Below are 19,833 nucleotides of genomic sequence, written 5' to 3' on the forward strand. Positions count from 1 at the left end.
ACCTTTTTATGAGCAACTTTAGTTCCACTTTCAGCTCCAGTCAGGATGGTGTTCTGTACCAATTTTCACACCTGCACACCTCCTATAGACCAGAGCATAGTTCTGCTATGGGCCTGTTCTTTCTGCAATAACTTTGTCATTAGTGAATATACAGTAATACATATATCATTTTTTTCCTTTTTACCACAAAGGCTTTTTTCGGTAATACAAAGTAAGGATCTCTCCCTGTTCTATTGTCCGTCCCCTCCCCTCGGCTGCAAGCGTTGATCGAATGCTGGTTTCCAGCATGACCGTTTCAACAGAATATGTAAAAATCAGTAGCGGGGAAAACGGTCCAGGTCCGTCCATGTCCCAGGCAGGAAGACTCTATGGCCTTGGAGGACCAAAACAACGTCATATGTCGCTTCCTCCCAATGGCCTTAAAGGAAACATTTATTTACATGCTGAAAAAAAAATATTTTGCTTTTTGCTTTTAAGTGTAGATGTGAGATCTGAGGTCTTTATGACCCCAGATCTCACATTAACGAGGACCTGTCCTGCTTATTTCTATTACAAAGGATGTTTACATTCCTTGTAATAGGAATAAAAGTGATCAAAACATTTTTTTTCAAAGGGACAGTGTAAAAATAAAAAAACAAAAGATAAAAAAAAATGTACAGCTCGCGTGCAGAAGCAAGTGCATACGCAAATCGCGCCCAGATATGTAAAAGGTGTTTAAACCACACGTGAGGTATCGCCACGATCGTTAGATCGAGAGCAATAATTCTAGCCCTTCCTCTGTAACTCTAAACAAGTAAACTGTAGAAATTTTTAAAGCGGCACCTAGGGAGATTTTTATATACCAATGTTTGTTGCCATTCCACGAGCGTACGCAATTTCGAAGCATGACATGTTGGGTAACTATTAACTCAGTGTAACATTATCTTTCACATTATAGAAAAAAATTGGGCTAACTACTTTTTTTTTTTTTTTTAATTGAAATTTTTTTTATTTATTTTTTTTATTGCATTTGTGAGACCACTGCGCAAATACGGTGTGACAAAGCATTGCAACGATCTACAATTTATTCTCTAGGGTCTCTGCTAAAAAAAAAATATATATATATATATATATATATATATATATATATATATATATATATAGGTGTTCTAAGCAATTTTCTATAAAAAAAACCCACAGATTTTTACATATGCTGTTGGAACGGTCATGCTGGAAAACCAGCATTCGATCAGCGCTTGCAGACGGGGGGGGGGGGGGGGGGGGGGGGCTAGACAATAGGTCAGGGAGAGATCCTTACAATGTATTACCGAAAGAAAGCCTTTGTGGTAAAAAGGAAAACTTGTAAACAACTAGTGTCAGAAACAGGCCTGGTCCTTAAGTGGTTAAAATACTTCCTCTGATCTTCTCCCTCGGGTCTTCTCCGCTGCCAACCCGGTCCTCCTCTGATGCGGTCTCCCCTGATTATGTCAGCTCCGCTCTTTGCGGCTTCTTATTTAGCCATGGGGCGTGGCCACCTGGTGATGTAACCCGGGAGACCCCACCCCTTATGTTGTCACATGACACTGGAGACAGTGTCGGAAGAGGACCGGGTTGGCAGTGGAGAAGACCGGAGGCACAGAAGACCATAGAAACTACACCGGAGGAAGAAGATCAGAGGAAGAAGACCCGAGGGAGAATATCAGATGGAGAAGATCCGAGGGAGAAGATCAGAGGAAGAATTTTAATATAGGACTTCTCAAAACCGTCTCTCGTCCTTATTTACACTACACTGCCTTTTAGGGTGAATGGGTAGCAATTCAATGTACCCCATACTCATTCACATGGTGAGGGGGCAGGGACTTGTGGGCCCCCTTGTTAAAGATTAAGATTGCGATAAGCCCCCTGCCCACAGACCCCTACAACCACCGACCATAACCGGGGGACTCACACTGTTTTTTTATTTATTTATTTTTTTCATTTTGGCGTGGGGTTCCCTTTCAAGATCCATATCAGACTCAAAAGGGCCGGATATGGAACTTGGGGGGACTCAAGCCGTTTTTTTTTTTTTTTCTTTTTTGGTGTAAAGTTCTCTTTCAAGATCCTCAGAGCACGAGTCGCACCACAAGTCAGGTCATCAAAATAAAATTTGGATGCGACTTCCATTTAAATCAATGGGATGAAAGTTGGATAAAAGACGGTTCTTATAGGCAACCATTAATTTTGAATAGAAGCAGACAAACGCTGCTAAAAGCCAACGCAGTTAAACGCGCATTAACGCCAATGAAAGAAGCTACTAACAGCATGTTTTTACAGCTGCTTTTTCCTAGCATTGGAAGTGGCTTTGCAGCTCGTTTTTTCCAATGCCCTGTGTGCATGAGGGCTTAGAGTTACAAAGGCGATCTAGTGCTAGAATTATTGCTCTTGCTCTAACATGGCGATACCTCCCGTGTGGTTTGAACACAGTTCACATATGTGGGCATGACCTATGTATGCATTACCTGGCTTCATGATCCCGATATTACTTCTCCTACTTCCCTCTCCCTGTTGGCCTTCTCTGGACTCACTCCCCCAGACCAAGTGGACGGAAGGGAGGCAGAGTGGGAATCCTTCTAGCCCCATGCAGCACCTATTAGGTACTTTACCAACCTCCCTCTCTGACATTCTCCTCTTTCGAGGCACATTGTATTTGTCTATTTTTTCCTGTTTCTCTAGGAATTGCAATGATCCGACTTTGAAAAAGGAGCACACGCTGGTATCCCAGCACAGTGCGCATGCTCGGAAATGCGTCGGTCATTACGCCGGAAAGTTCCTGGGGATGAGCATCACGGCCACCCTGCAGTCCAAGCCTCCATCTCAATGCCATGACACCCCCCACTTCCTGCCGGACAGGAAGAGGAAGAGAGGAGATGAACACAGACCTAAAGTGGTGACTCTAAGCCCCCAGCCTCCACACGGACACCGGAAGGACCCATCTTGTTTTCCTATTTGTACTATTTGTTTACCATATTAAATTGCAGTCTTAACTCAGAGGCGCCTGTTTTCTCTTTTGTTTGTTGCATGTTTGGAGATCGCTTCCGCTCCCTAACAGGCTGGCCCTGAGCATTCAGACTGTTTCCTCATCTCACCTTAAGACTTTATCATAGCCTCCATGTGCCATTATATGGACTACCGTTTTATGTAGTGCTAACAGCTTGCGCCACTTGTTCCATTTCTTGTCTGCATCTTTATAGAGAGAGCTGGGGTCAACAACCCCACATCTCTTCTCTAAATTGTAAAGCATTAGATTAAAAAAAAAAAAACAATAAAAAAACACAGAACCGGAAGGAACGTAGCTCCGCTCCTCCTAGACCACAGAGATCAGCGGAGGAAAGAGCTGCCGTAACCGCAGGATCAGTGTTCTTGGGGCTACCGATCACCCAGGAAAGCCTGATAACCACTGGAAAGCATTAGGGGGGGGGGGGAACAATACCAGGGTTATGGCATATTGCTGAAGCCATAATGAGGCCCCATTGGGAATTGGTTAGAGGAGACAAATTTTGATTCTGATCCATCCAAGGCATTGCAAACTTTTTCACTAATAAAAAAAAGCTTTTTTTCCTCAAACTTATTTTTTTTAATTGTGACATCAAAATAAAAAAAATACAAATGAATAAAAACAAAATGTCTCCACGTCAGACTGGACACAGGGAGCTGTGACTCGGCTTGGGTGCCCCCATAGCAAGCTGCTTGCTGTGAGGGCACCAAAAAGAAGGAGAGGCTAGGAGCACCAGTGGGACCGGAGAAGAGGAGGATCTGGACTCCTCTGTGCAAAACCAACTGCATAGAGCAGGTAAGTATAACATGTTTTATTTTTTGTTTTGACAATCACTTTAATAATTCTATTTGCAAATTTATGTGAAGCCAGACTGCCACATCAACACATCGAGAAATCTTTGTTGTATTTAGGCTAACACCAAAACTAGGATATATAAAATATAGCAATTAATAAATTTCCATAAATCCATACTACTGCATTTACGCATATACAGAAATTAATGCGATGTGTGACAAAAATAACAAAACGCAAGTTAACACTGCTGCCTAATTCTAAATCCAAACTTCAAGTACAGTATTTCAGATGCCTAAAAATGTTTCATACTAACATGTCAGCATTTAAAGTTGAAACTATAAAGTTGAAAAACATTATTACTGGTCTCAGATGCAGATGACCCTTTTTTTCACTGCTAATGCCTGCCCATGGTCGGGAGTGTTACTCTTGGCTGTGTGAAATTTGCACACAAGCAAGCTTGCTATTAAGTACGATGAACATTTGCATCAATCACTGCAGATTAACCATCATGCTCCAAAGCCAATGCAAATGTAAATACTGGGGGATCCGATCAGATCCACCTAAAAAACTGGCAGGCGGATCTGATCGGATCGCTCGTGTGAAAGGACCCTTATACCACATTTTTTGGGTGTGTCTTCAGGTCAGTCCAGTGATCTCACAGGTGCTCTTTGCCCTTTTCTTTCTCAAGTGGTGGGTGGATCCTATATACTGCAGAAAGCAGCACCGCAAAGAACTTACCGTAAAATCCTTTTCTTTGAGTCCTTTGACAGACACAGCACTGAATGCATACATTACCTAATGATTAAGCACAAGATGTATGTGTGAAACGCGTCTACGAGGCTTCATGTTGGTGTCTTTGGTGTCATCACTTGCAACATTTTGGAATTAAAAGGTATTTGAAACTTATTGGAATCCCTGGATGTGCGGCTATTTCTTTTTCTACCTGTTATCCCCAGGAGTAAGTCCACATCTCCCCCTCAAAGGTCTTTTTCAGGGACACGGGGGGCGTTGCATCACTCATCTCTGCAGAAATCCCCTGTTAACCAAGGGATCCAGGCAAGTTTTGTGGTCAAAACCTTCTTTAGCCCGGTGTTCACAGAAGTGGTTTGAAGCGGACAGGCGCTGCATTATTGAACTGATAAGCATGTGAACAGTGCCAACATTGTGCCTACATAACAAGTATAGCGGACAGAGATGTTTAAATTTTAGGAGCCGTGGGAGAACCATTAATTTATCTTTTGCCCAAGGTGGAATTAGGCTAACCAATTTTATATTCTGTTTAATTACATCTACTGGATGGACTGAATAATCTGAATATTTAATATTAAGTTCTGTTCATAATAAAAAAAAAACCTATATGAAAAAACACTACACGTTCCTCCTTTTATTACATGTGAATTAAAATCAGTGAGCTGTTAACCCACAAAATCAATTCCACAGAAATTTCAAAAGACTGTTAAACCCCCTTTCTGTTCAGGCCATTTTTCAGTACTGTAACGCCCCTTACACAAGCCTGGTTTGTTGCAGTCCCCCGGATTCCTGCGACAAGAACTTGCAGATTCTTGCTGCAGGAATGACTGGGTTATGCAATCAGCACTTCAGCCTCGGACATCGGTACCATAACTGCAGCTAATAGCTCTGTATGTGTGTGGCTATTGCGATTAGCAGCGGCCACTGTCAGCCTGCAATTTGTTTAAATAGGCTCAGCATTCGATGCTGATCGCATATCCCAGTCATTACTGCAGCAGGAGGCTGCAACAAACCAGCCGTGTGGAAGAGCCTAATACTTTGACTGATAATTGGTCATGTAATGCTGTAGCCTATTTAATTCTATTTTTTGAGACATATATAGTTTTGTATGGGTGGTATTAATTCCCCACTGGGTTTTTGTTTTTCTTTACATTATAAAACTTTGCAATAAATAAAAAACAAAACAAAAAATAACCCCCTTTTTGCAAACTAAGACACTCCAAGGTATTTAGTAAGAGAGCATGGTGAGTTTTCTTGTCACAATTTTTTGGAAAATGAAAAGTTGCCATTTTAACAAGCTATTTCTTGCAAGCTGCGTAAAAAGAATTGGGATTATTGTCAATGTGAAATGTTGGACGTACAGGCTACATTGCTCCACAATTAAGCTTATTAATTCTTTAGTGAAAAACAAATCCAGAAATGTATGGGTATAAAATTGTCTGTTTCCATCTGAATAACTGTTTGGGCTCCTGCAATTCAGCAGGATGTTCAGTGCTTGGTGACATACACCTTATTGTTATTATAACACTGACCCCTTAAACCACTAAATCAGAGGTGGCCATTAATGAACTGCTGCTTTCCACAGGTGCATACTTGGAATCTGAATCTGACTGAGGACTGCTTTTAACAATCATACTCAGAATTTTAAAGTCCTTCTCAGTACATATACTTGAAGACCTTGATACTGTTGCCAGTTGTCGATCAATACACTGGTTTAAGCTATCAATGGCATTAGATGGCCCTGCACTGGCGTATCTGGCAATCAGGTTACTGGTGTTGGCTTACAATTACTCTAGTGACACTGAAACTGGTGAGGCTTTATCTTTCATGCAAGATTATTTTCAGTTTGTTAAAATAAAACTTTCCTAACAGAAAAACAGGGTTATACTGCCCCCGACAGGAGTGGGACACTGGGCAGAAAAAGAATCTGGCTATGCCTATGGGCAGTCCCAGGGGGTATATGGCGTTCAACTTCCAAGCTGTCAAAACCAACGACTGTAAAGCAGGATGGAAGATTGGTCCTTGGGACAGCAGATCCTCCCTGAGAGGAAGCCTCCAAGGAACGCTGGTGACCAGCCACACCAGATTGGCGTACCAAGCCCGGCGGGGCCAGTCCGGAGCCACTAAGATGACCGGAGTCCCTTCTGCCTCGATCCTGCGTAGAATTCTTGGCGAAAGCTTGAGAGGAGGGAAGGCGTAAATCCGACGATACTGGCCCCACAGGGCCACCAGCGCGTCTGTGGCGTCTGCCAGAGGATCCCGTGACCGAGCTAAAAACCTCTACACCTTTCTGTTGAACCGAGACACCAATAGATCCACCTCGGGGATGCCCCACCGGAGACATAACTGATGAAATACCTCCAGATGAAGGGACCACACCCCTTGGTCCAAAGCCTGCCGACTGAAGTAATCCGCCTTCCAGCTTTCCACCCCGGGAATGTGTACGACAGAGAGGGCTGGAACGAACCGTTCTGCCCACCTAAAAATGCTGGCTATCTCCAGGGCAACCAGGACACTTCTTGTGCTCCCCTGGTGACTGACATAAGCCACGGTCGTGGCATTGTCCGATCGACTGCGCACTGGACATCCCTGAACACCATTCATCCAATGGTCCAGACACAGTCTTATCGCTCACAGTTCCAATACATTGATCGGAAGTCTGGACTCTTCCAGTGTCCAGATCCCCTGAGCAAAATGTTTGCGGAGGACAACTCCCCAGCCGGACAGGCTGGCATCCGTGGTGATCACTGTCCAATACAAGGGGAGGATAGATTTTCCCCAGACCAAGCGCCGGAGAACAAAGACACCATATCATGGACTCCTTCATACCCCGGCTCAGCCAGATCTGATTTTCAAAGACTGCGGACTCTTGTCCTGTTTAGCAAGAATCTCCCTTTGCAGGGACCTTGTATGGAACTATGCAAAGGGAACAGCCTCAAACGTAGACATCATCAGGCCCAGCACCCACATGCAAGTCCAGAGGAATAATCATCTGCTGGATAGCAGGAGACAAATTGGAGCTTGCAATTTCTAGAGTTTGTCCAGAGGAAGGAGCACTCTGGCTAAGGCGGAGTCCAGAGTCAGACCGCAGCTTTGTGGATGGAACCAGAGCAGACTTCTGAAAATTGTGTTCTGAAGGAGCCAATCCAATGGCGATACGCGTATAGGAGGGAGGAGTTCAGCCCAGGACGTCACACAGCTGTTGAAAACTGAATGGTGTGGTATGCAGTCTGACGATCGTTTGGTGATTTTTATATGCTTTTTAATCAGATTTCTTGTAAGTGTATTTTAATTGAGGCATCTTAATAAATGATTTAAATGGTGAGCACTATAGAGGTGCCTTTGTGTTACGTGTGGTCCATGTGAGGATTATTGGCCTAGATGGGAGTACTAGATCTAAAGAAGGAAGTTTTACATCCACTTCAGAGTGACTGGCGAGAGTAGTGAAGTAAGTTTTGTTATTAGGAGGAGTGAGTTGAGCGTTCAATTAACATGGTGGTGGCACCAATTAATTTAATAAGATTATGGTACGGCGGTGGAATATATATTTATAAAGGACTTTCACCTTACACATTTATTTGTTTATTCACTTATTATTGTCTTTTGTGATTTAATAGGAGTTGTTCACAGTATTGAATGTTCAGCAGCGCTGCACCATATGTTTATATATTGATTAATCCAGTATGTTAGTTACCGGACTGTAATGCTGATCCAGTGGTTCCAACACAATCTGATACATTGACCAATGAGAAGTATGCAATTTAGGAGTTAAAATCCCACTGCCTAATGCACTTGTTCTGGTTTATTGGCTCAGAGTATTCAAACAAAATAAACATTAAATAATTTTAAAAATGGCCCCCAGGAGCTAATGTCATAATGTACTAGGTATGCACCACTTATTAGCACATTATGGCAGGTTAACCTGCCAAGCAATCCCCTCTATTGCTGGAAGACCAACTTTTCCCAGTCTTCCTTTCAGGCTCAAACTCTTCAGCCACTTGATTGGCCGAGCCATGATAAAATCACTCCTGTGCACGCTCAGCAGTCACATCGTTTCAAAACAAAGCGGTGCCGTAAATGTATGCTGAGCTACCCATACAGGCTCAGTGTATTTTAATGCTGAGAGGCAGGGAGAAGCAGTTATGCCATTCTGCTCTTCTGTAATTAAAACCCCCCTTTTAAATTTAATTTGACTTTAAAGCTGAAACCTTTTTCAGGTCAGGGAAGACACATAACTGTAATTGCACACTTAAGTGCTCTCAAAATCAGACAACTTCGCTCAAAATGGCCTTGCCATGAGTATCTGATGGACTATCAAGAGATAGGGGTGAGGACTACCATATATACAGATGCTTGTTTGTTGTGCACAATGCTTAATGTGACTGCACCTACCATAAGAAATAAGATCTACACCAGTTATAAAGTACATTCGTAGAAACACTTCATTGATCATGCTTACCCTCTCCTCCAGCCTTGCCAGCTGCTCCTTGTAATATTCATCCTGCCTCTTAAGCTCACGCTCTTTTTCCTCCAGCTTCCTTGCCTGCAAATATAAATGAAATAAGTTGTAAGGCAGCGTATTTATCCCAGAAGTTTTTGCCTTCAGGTTTAACAAAGTTCTCTTGCTTTTAAACACATAGATTTAAAAAACGGCTGTGTTGCACAACGTAAAACAATGATGTAAAAGGGTAGGGAGTCATTAATGTATCTTGTTCACATTTAGCAGTTTCTTCAAACTCATATTAATTAAATTACAAAAAATGCATTCTGAAAACCTTTTTTAGCTTTTTATCATGCAACCATTAAATTCCCTCTTCCACCCCGGGTTCTGGGGGTGGGGACAGAGTCCCCTATTTACGATCACCTAGGATCCTTCTACCAGGAGCAGCCATCAGGTTTTGCAGGGTCGGGCAAAAAGCATCCACCCATAGGATGGTTGCAGGCACACAATGTGTCAAGATGGAATCCTGTTAGACATATGGGGGAAGAAGGGACTCAAACAGGTTTTGGTGAAAGATGTCAATATATGTGAAAACATATATAGGGTGAAAACTTTAGTGGGCAGAAAAAGGACACTTTGAACTGGATGTTTACCTCCTAGAAGATTAAATAAACCTCCCTGGCGGTATGATTGTTTCCGATTTTAGGAGCTGAAAGCGTTACCATTATTTTGCATGTAATTCTTAAGGACAAGCAGACCAAACCAACTATTTACATATGATTTTTTTTTTTTTTTTTACTGTGCGTTCTTCTTTATAACATCTTCGGTATAATAAAGTTTGAAACACAAAATCATAAAATAGAATATAATAAAGTTAAAGTATGTATATATATATATATATATATATATATATATATATATAGTAAAGTTTGGGGGTTATAGCTCCACCGGATTGAGTGCACAACCGTTTAAAACATAAACAAAAAGGCTTTATTTCAGCAAACTTGAACAGGCTTCCAGCAGTGCATAAATCAAACACAAAATAAAGTCCGCTTTTCTTCAGCACAAAGGAATAAAGTAAGAAAAAAGGCACATACGGTTTTGTGGATGGGTCTTCACCCCAAGGTTTGTAACAGTCCTTAATAGACCTCTCAGCAGCTTCCAGCAAACTTGCAGCTCCTTCAGACAGGTGCAACCACCAAACTACTCCTCCCCCACACTCACCTATTGCTGCTTCCTGTCTCTTAAGGACTGCTTCTCTTGGGTCTTAACCCTGTGTGTGCTGGAATCCCTTATGGTCAGGGGTGGGGGCTCTTTCCCACCCGAATATCACTAAAGAGCCCCCCAAATTCCGGGTCCCAAATATCTCTCTATTCAACACAGAGAGAACTGCGATTCAGTCCTCCTGATTTTAGCTATTTCCAGGAATTTCTCACCCGTCTTGGGTGACCCCCTGAACATTTCCCAACTTCCCTTAAAGAGACCACAACCCAAACACAGGAGATATATAGCGACTGTCCAGGACCCAACCTTGGCGTCCTGTACAATATATATATATATATATATATATATATATATGTGTGTGTGTGTGTGTGTGTGTGTGTGTGTATTATATATATACACACACACACATTATATATATATATATATATATATATATACACACACACATGTATATATTCATAAAAAGTACAGTAAAACTGCAGGCAAGGGCACTGGGGGGCAAACTAATGTCAATTTATTTTATTTAGTAATGTAATCCAATAGGATTACAATATATCTGTGTGTTTTACTTTTCAAATTTGCCGCTAGTTCCACCCCCCTGCGACGTGATGCTCGGAGGAGACAGAAGCAGGGAAAAAAAACAGCATCAGGCGGAAGATTCGGCCGCTGTATGGTGCAGGAACACATCGCAGGATCCCTAGGAGAAGGTAAGTACTGTGCTGTTATAATCTCTCTCTTTATTGGAATGAAAATCATCCTTATGTTGAGAGTCTTGTATACTACCAAAGAGGGAAGGAGCTAGATCCATCCATCTATACACTACGCTGATTTTGATCTTATCGCTTACCATCTTTGTGCTGAGAGCCTTGCACACTGCATAAGAGAGAAGGAGCTAGACCCATCCATCTATAAACCATGCTAATTTTGATCTTACTGCTGGTGAGTGGGGACTCAGGAGGGGAGCATGAAGTGGCACCTGAATTCTTTTTTGAGAAGACATCTCTAGCATTTTGCACCTTAATTTTATTGAGGGACTTTGGCCTGTTTAATTGCACTATCACTTCATGCATTTTTATTGCACTGGCACTTTATGCATTGTGATTGATTTACAGGTTATATAATGTTTATATGTTTTAAGGAAGCAGCGCTATTTAAGCGTCTTTTGAGCAATGACTACTATAAACATTGTCAGATTTCTCAGCGGACGCTCAGGTATAAAATATGCACACATAATTGCCCAAGCTGAAAAAGTGTACAGCAAGTATGCAATAAAGAGCTTACCTGGAGTTCAGCTTTAACAGTTTTAAACACTCTATAATAAATTATCAGACATTTAACAAATATGACATAGCAGATACACAAAGTATTTACTCACTTGTGCATTTAACTCCTGAAGCATTGCAAAACAAAAAAGAAAAACATCCATTATGCAAAATGTCAAAGATTTGCAAATATCAGGTCACTATTTATTCCTTTACTCATTAATTTACAAAAAATACAGTGATAAATTGGGCCTAAGAGCGGCTTTTCCCTGCCCCGTTGTGCTTGCATAACTGAAGCCTATGAGTTTTTTTGAGGATTTGCTGTGCTTTGCCCAAAGTGCAGCTGGGCAGTGTGAAGCCGCCATAAATGTATACCTTTGAAGATATCAATGTACACAGAAGACAGTTTGAAAGAAATGTGAAATAGATCACCTATGTCAAATTGAGACAAATGTTACCTAAAAGAAGGCTGGGGTCAGCGAACTCTACCTTTAAACCACATACATTGTTATCCTATAGTCTTTACTATATCGCTGTTCAACTATTCCCATTACAGTTATACTTTTTCTCATGTACCAACCATTGCTGTAACTTTATAATCTACAAAATAACTTTACAATGATCAGCTTCTATGTGCTCATTATTCCAGGGTGGGGGCACTCTAATACAGGTAGTGTGTTAATGGCCAGATCACAAGGTGAAAACAGATGGAAAAAAGAAAAACACAGGTATTGCAGCCACAACATCCAATGATTAGTAAGCTGCAATATATTACATTTTTGGTTGTGGGTTTAATACCACTTTAAACTACATGTGAATCCAAAACTTTTTTTTGTCATGAATAGAGCAGGAAATAGTTACGGGTAGGGAGCTGTCACTTCCGGGTCCCCATGTCAGTTTCCCCAGGCCAGTACGACAGGGGAAGAAAGTTTTGCAATGCAATCTGAGTTTTTTTTTTTTTTTTGAACCCTGGATGTCTCAAAGAGAGCCTGCCACCAAAAAATCATCACATACATATAGGACTTTTTGTCCCCATGTGACAAAAAAATATATCCATTTTATTGTAAAAAAATTAAAGATGCACCCTAGCAGACAAAATACCCCCCAAAAATGTTTAAGGCCCCCCACCCCCATTGTGATACACATTACATATTGCCGCAAACGTCAGAATGAGAGCAATGTTTCTAGCACTAGACCTCCTCTGTTACACTAAACTAATGACCTATTAAAGTGTCGCCTATAAAAATGATAGAGTACTGAAGTTTTTCGTCACTTCATCGGAGCACACAGATTTAAGGTTTGACATGTTGGGTATATATTTATAAGCTTTAATATCTTACCAAAAAATGGGTAATTTATTGGGTTCGTGTACCCTAAAAATAACTTGTGTATTTTTTACTGAAAGTTTGCGTTTCCTAGACCCTTACGGTAATATTGTGTAACACAAAAACATGGAACTACCACTTTTTTATTGGCTACGGTGTCTGCTTTCAGAAAATATATACTGTCTTGGGGGCTTATGCAATGTATAGGCCTAAAATTATTATTTTTTTTTTTAAAAACGTGTGCAAAAAAAAAACGCAGACAGAGCCTCGGCAGCAAAATGATTAAAGTAAGGGAATGCTCTCAAGACCATAATCACTAGTATAGGTGTCCCCTTCTGGTGTATTGATTTTGATTTGTGTCTTAGTAGTAATGAGCTTGGCCCTGTCTCTGAAGAAGCCACACCCTGGCGAAACTGGTCAGCATCAAGCGCGGACAGGAGTTTAAGCAATGTTTACTTCCTGATGTAAAAACTCTCTATTCTTGTATATGTCGATGTGTTTTTTAGGATTGAACCAATAAAGATTTTTGGGATTTTATGTACTTTTATTGTCATATTTATGAACATTTTTTGATACTTTAAGCACCTTTTCAAGTCCTAGAATTTTTCCTTTTCTACATTTATGGGGATGTTGGTGCTATAACTACTTGATCACTGGTTCCCTTCACAAGTTTCCATATATGTGTCCCCATTGAAATCCCCCCTTCCCCTCTTCACTCCAAATGCTGTGACAACAGTTAAACAAATATTAACATGACAGGGATTTTAATACTTCCTCTATTTACCCAAAATGAACAAAGAAAGCGTTTTGGCTTCAAATGCAAGGAAAACATAGTAAAAGCACACCTTGCAGTCTGCAGCAAAAAGGGCTTTAATAGCCACCCACACCTCCAACTAAATGGCTAGGACTACAAACAAAAGAAAAAAGTGAGGAAAAAAAAAAATGTACATAAGCGCATTATAACAAGATTTGGAATCCTCAACTTGCCTGGGATGGTCCTGTCAGGTTTTTATTGCTGTCTGCGTTGGAGGAGATTCATCTGCTTTTTTTGTGACAACCATTATCATTGGGGCTCATTTAGGGGGAAATCCAAAATTTGGAGTTGTCACCAAAGCAGGGATAGAGGGGAAATCTTCCAATTTGGACTCTTGCCAAGGTAAAGTAGAAGTTCACCCAAAAACCTATCTACTGTAACTCTAAATCTACTGGCAGCCACATTTTAAAGTAAATCTATCTAACCCTGTAAAGAAGAAATTACTATACATACCTTTTCTGCAGCCACTTTGGTCTGGTCTCCAGCGGCGCATGCGGTGTGCAGGAGAGAACCGACAATGGCTTGGAAGTGACGTCACCCATAGGCCTACTAGGGGGCTACCATTTTTGGCTGCCTCTCCTGCACACGCCTACACACTGAAGCTGCCGCTGACAGCTTGGCTTTGGACCGGACCAGAGCAACTGCAGAAAAGTTATGTATAGTGATTTCTTATTTACAGGGCTAGATAGATTTGTTTCATAATGTGGCTGGCAGTAGATTTAGAGTTTAAGTTTTGGGTTAACTTCTACTTAAAAGTTTAATAAACATACAAAACAAGAATTTTGCTTGTCTGAAATCATATCCAAGAGATTTAGATGAACATTACCACAAACCTTGAGTTGACTGTACAGAAATTTTATCAACCCCAAAAACTTTTGATGCATATATTGCAGAGAAAAGTACAACACACTGCATAGTATACAATCAGCTTTTAAAAACATACAACTGGGTGGGCGCATGCGTGGCAGCACCCAACATGAACACTTAGACCAGGAGCTCCATTCTGCCCTGACTGTATGAGGCTCCCTCGATCGCCAGCACCCATACCATCCAGCATGCCTGGTTACCAACAGACAGTGGCACCCCTACAGAGACCCCTGATGCTATCTGAATCTGTACACCGGGATCTTCGGGGTCAGTTTGGAGCGAGTGATCCACCGGCCACAGGCTCCAAGATGGCGGCGACGCAGCACACTCAGGCACAGGCTCCCTCATCTGTTCCCCTACTAAACTCTCCTGCGCCACAAACCACAGGCACAGCAAGTACCCCCTTCAATAACAATTAAGATTTCTATTTCCTTAATTTTAACTGAGAATATGTCATTTTAATTTTTATCTAACACAATTTGGTGGTTTTTAACATTTTTACACGATTACGCTTATTAGTATTGAGACACTAGAATGGATTGGAATTTTAATTCAGCCATGTATTATTAGTTGGTTATGAATACTACTTCCGGTTTCGCGACTCGTTTTAAGTTTGCATTTTAACTAATTAACTTTTAGTATAACATTTTATATTATATAATGGTAATGGCGCGCCCCCATCACGCACTTCCCTCCGGGATACTAGGGAGCCTGTATATAGGGACCCTTTACCTCCTATTATCTGCATACTACCCACCCTCATTGGGAACCTACAGATGGAGATATATTATACTACGCCCCCTGTTGCTGGCTGATCTTTTGGGATCCTTGAGGGAGCCCTCGGGATAGGCACGGCCATCTCTCGCTGCTACAATTACTCCAACCCTGCTCCTCAACCACTATCCATTTTTCAGTTTTTGAATCTTGATACGGAATAATAACCTTTAACCTCCTACATGGCAGATCATATAGCCAAAAGAATGGGAGCTTGGAAGTCTTTTGAAAGCACAGGTCTTCACCTGTTCGTTTTTATTCCTTGTGGCCTTTTCTCTTCCCGTCTCATCTAGGATGTCCCTATGTGTCTGAGATCTATTTTCCTTTTGGACCACTGAGAAAGGTGATTGACCGAAACGAGTCTGGTCTCCTTCAGGACATCTCAGCCATCCCTAGCTTCTGAGATGTAACCCATGGCCACTTGTTTTTAAGTGTTTTTGCATATTATTATATTATGTTTTTCTGTTCATACTACGTTGTATATTTATGTAATAAATATTTAAATATATATATATAACTCAAGTCCTGGTCATTGCCATTTAAAGTCCCACCCTCTAGGGGATTTCGTTTTTTGGTCTTCTATCAGGGATGTTGGCAATTCCCAGGAAAACCACTGAATCCGAACTTTCTTTTTTATGGCAAATGCCAAACACAAAACTAAAGGGGTTGCCATTTTGTTTTTAGTCAACTGTAAATCCTCTCCTATAGTCAAATATAAAGATCCTATGGAGAGGTTTATTTTAGTTAAGGGGTCCTTGATGATCAGGTTTACTCCTTTGTATCATATAATGCCCCAAATAGGGGTCAATCTTCCTTTTTTACTTCTGGAGCCTAACACCCATGCTGGAAAGCACAATGATCTTCGGTGGGGATTCTAATGTGGCATATACTCTATATGGTTGGATCACTCTATGGTATACCTTAGTTTCCAATGCCCCCTGGGTAATCGGAGTAGAGGCCATTGGAAGCTCAGGGAGTCCATTCTTAGCGACTCCATTAGGGTCAAACAAATTGAGGAGACCATAACAGATTTCTTACAAATGACATCCCAGACACTTCATCTGAATGCTTTTGGGCAACTTATACAGCAACAATTAGAGGAAAATTCATTTAATTAGCCTTGCAGCTTAAACGGGCTAAGAATGCAGAGTTAGATAGATTAGAAAAGTAGTATGTTGCTCTAACTAAAAAATAAAGTCTAACTAACTCTGTCCCCATATATGATTTAGATATTGCTCTAACAGCTCTTAACCTGGCTCTGACATCCAAAGCAGAAAAAAGTTTGCGTTGGAGTTGAGCCTGATTTTACTACCAAAAAGACAAATTGGGGTCTATGCATGCGGGCAGATTGATGCTGAACTTTCGTTCCTTTACAGTCCCAAAAATTAGGATAGGGGGTGGAACGTTGTCCCAGAATCCACAACACATTATGGGCGTATTCCATTAATTTTATTAAAAACTGTATAGTGCAGGGGCTAATCCCAGCCAGTCTGATACTAACTTTTTTTTGACAAAATTCGGTCTCCGATGTTAGAGGATTGCCATAGTCAGATATTGGAAGCCCCGATTTCTGCCGATGAAGTATTGACCAAGTGGGCTTCATCCCCGAATGACAGAGACCATGACCAAATTCGCAGAGTGATCAATATGATCTCCATCTTAAATTTGAGCTGGGATGGCAGTAAAGCTCAAGAAGGCTTTTTGCTTTCACTAGAGCTCCAGAAAGCATTTGACTCGGTCTATTGGCCTTATCTCTGCTCTGTCCTTAGAAGATGGGGTTTCAGTGAATCGTTTCTGAATGTCGTCAGCCTTATACTCTACCCCAGAAGCCCATGTACGCATGCAAGGATTTTATTCTGAATCTATTCGCATTTCCACAGGGACAAGGCAGGGGTGCCCTCTCTCGCCACTTATTTTTGCTATTGCGATAGAAACCTTAGCAATTGCTATTAGAGAGCATTCTGACATACATGGCATTAATTGCGGTCCTCGCAATCACAAATGCTCCTTGTTCGCAGACGATATCCTATTTATCTCCGCGGATATCCTTTTATTTATCTTCTCACCTCTGATTTCTCTTCAAACATCTGTCGCCTTTTGGAAGACTTTGGGAAAATCTCTGGACTTCATGTTAATTACTCTAAATCCAAGGCGTTAAACAGAACAATCCCAACCTCATTAGTCTCACGCATTAAGGAGAAATTCAGGTTTTCTTGGTCAGACTCCATGACCCCTTTTTTTAGGGGTGAACCCCACCACGAAGATTGACCTCCCCTACTCACCAAATTACCCCCCCTCCCATTATTTAGGAAACTGGAAGCAGATCTAAACCGGTGGGACCATTATTACCCATCTTGGGTTGGCAGAATTAATACGATCAAAATGACATTATTTCCTCGTATCTCAGTTCACTACCCATCCCCTTAGTAAGGGATCGTATACTACGCCTCCAATCTAAATTTTTTTGGGGTGCAGGGGGTTATCACCTGTCTAAATCGATTATTTGCCGAGCTAGAACCCAGGGGAGCCTTGCACTCCCCAACCTATTTTGGTATTATCAGTCAGCCCATCTTGCCCAGATCCCTTTTGGAGTTACTTGATTGAGACCCTCAATCATGGCCCCCAAGTTATCACACTCCTTTTCCCTCTGGGATACGCTGAGAACACACCCCCAATTAATCCCCTCACTCAAACCTCTTTTACATCTATTTCGTAACCCTGCTTTTCCCCCAGGGTTGGAAATTAAGGCTTTTAGCTGGTGGTTAAACAAGGGGCTTTATAGAATAGGCCACTTCCTACGAACTTTGGGCCAACTCATCAAGGCTTTTTGTATTAGCAATCTAGACATGCCTTCCTCTTAATTTTTTCGCTTCTCCCACATCTCTAATTTTCAACATAAACTTTGGAACTCAAAATCAGAAGGGTGTAGCATCACCGCCTACAAACAATGGTGTGGTCAAGCCATGGAGCAGAGAGGGGCAATTTCAGTTATCTATAAGAGGCTATCCTCGGTACACTCAAAGACTTCTTTTATGTTGGCCTGGGAAACAGATCTTTCACAGGAATAAGATCTTGAAGTATGGAATAGGAACTTCAAGGCCTACAAAAGGGTCCTCAATATTGCCCTTGTGGAAGTTAACTTAAAAGTTATGACACGGTGGTACCTCACCCCATACAAATTAGCAAAGTTACATCCTTCAGCTTCACCCCTCAGTTTCAGAGGTTGAGAACACCTAGGTGACATGATCCATATATGGTGGAATTGCCCTAAACTTAGGAGCTTCTGGAATATAACATTCTTGTTACTCCAGAAAATTTCAGGTACCCCGATTACGAAGTTCCCTCAAATCGCCCTCCTCAACTTTCTGGTGAGCAAATCTTTTTCATCCTTATGGGGCAAAATTAACCATTGCCAACATGGAAGACACCTTATGTCTCTGTCCAATTGGCAAAAATGAAATTCACTTGGATTATGGCCCAGGAAAGGATGGTTAGCTTGCTCTTGGATTACACTCGGAGATTTGAAGCCATATGGGAACCATGGGCGAATTTTAATAAGATCCCCTTTGGTTCCATTAATTTTGTAAAAGCTCCCTCCTAGTCGGTCACTCTTTTCCTTTCTATCTTCCTTGTTCTATTCTACATCAAGTCTTTTCTCCTACTTTCTCATTCTTTTCTCCTTAAGGCTTTAATAGCAACCTGGGGTCCCCCTTTGGACCTCAACCTCCTACCACTGGCCAGGTTTTACGTGTCATGGGTTCCAATATAGGTTTTCCACTAAAAACCCTAATTTAATGGGATCTTGGAACCAAAAATACTTTATCAAACACAAGTAACATGATTTATTTAAGTTCAGTGCTTATCTGTTGATCCTGTTATGGTCACTCTTGGTGCATTCCAAATCTAGAAACATTTTACTATTTCTTGTTTTGATGATTTCAATATTCTTGCGAATAATTTTTTAATGTGTGATGTCATGTTTTATTTCAGAATATCGGATATTCTTAAAAAAATATATTGAAAGTAAAAACATGCAACTGTATACTTTGCTAATATTCTAAGATGATCACAACCAACTGTAAAAAAAAAAAAACTTGAACCAATATTCCAGAATATTGTTTTCTGCTAGCTTAAGAACCTTTTTTGTTATATGATAGCCCTCTGACACACTGACTTGATCATACCCAAAAGTCTTCTGTTTCGCTCCATGTATTTGTACAGTAAGAAACAAAGGTCAGGGAACATAAGGAACATATGATTGGTTTGACTGATATACAAGAAGAGAAGGTCAAGTTCATGAAAGGTCAAAAAAGGAGCAGCTGTTACATTGGTGACCTTCAACTTCAGAACTTTGCAAAACCAACAAAAAAACAATAGGCAACAAAACCAAGATTACCAAGGCTTTATAAAAAAAAAAAAAGGCTAGAGAAGGCGAGTATAAACGTGCGATAAGAATTTATTTTTTATTTATTTAGGGAACAGCACATGAGAAAAGGACAAACAGTATTTTGCTTCAAAACAGGATGAAAAAACTACGCCAAGGAATGTGCTTCCCTGGCAGGAGATGG

The 19,833-nt window shown here is 41.1% G+C and overlaps 1 protein-coding gene across 1 annotated transcript in view; it reads right to left on the bottom strand.

Annotated features, from left to right (window-relative positions):
- Window positions 1–19,833, bottom strand: part of CHCHD3 (coiled-coil-helix-coiled-coil-helix domain containing 3) — a 342,480-nt gene that overhangs the window by 155,107 nt on the left and 167,540 nt on the right. The window contains exon 5 of the mRNA XM_082256434.1: window positions 9,018–9,101. Coding sequence (XP_082112560.1) covers window positions 9,018–9,101 — 84 coding nt within the window. The remainder of the gene's footprint in view (window positions 1–9,017; window positions 9,102–19,833) is intronic.

This window comes from Pelophylax lessonae (genome assembly GCF_965119305.1).
Source record: "Pelophylax lessonae genome assembly, chromosome: 4".
In the NCBI taxonomy this organism is placed as follows: Eukaryota; Metazoa; Chordata; class Amphibia; order Anura; family Ranidae; genus Pelophylax; species Pelophylax lessonae.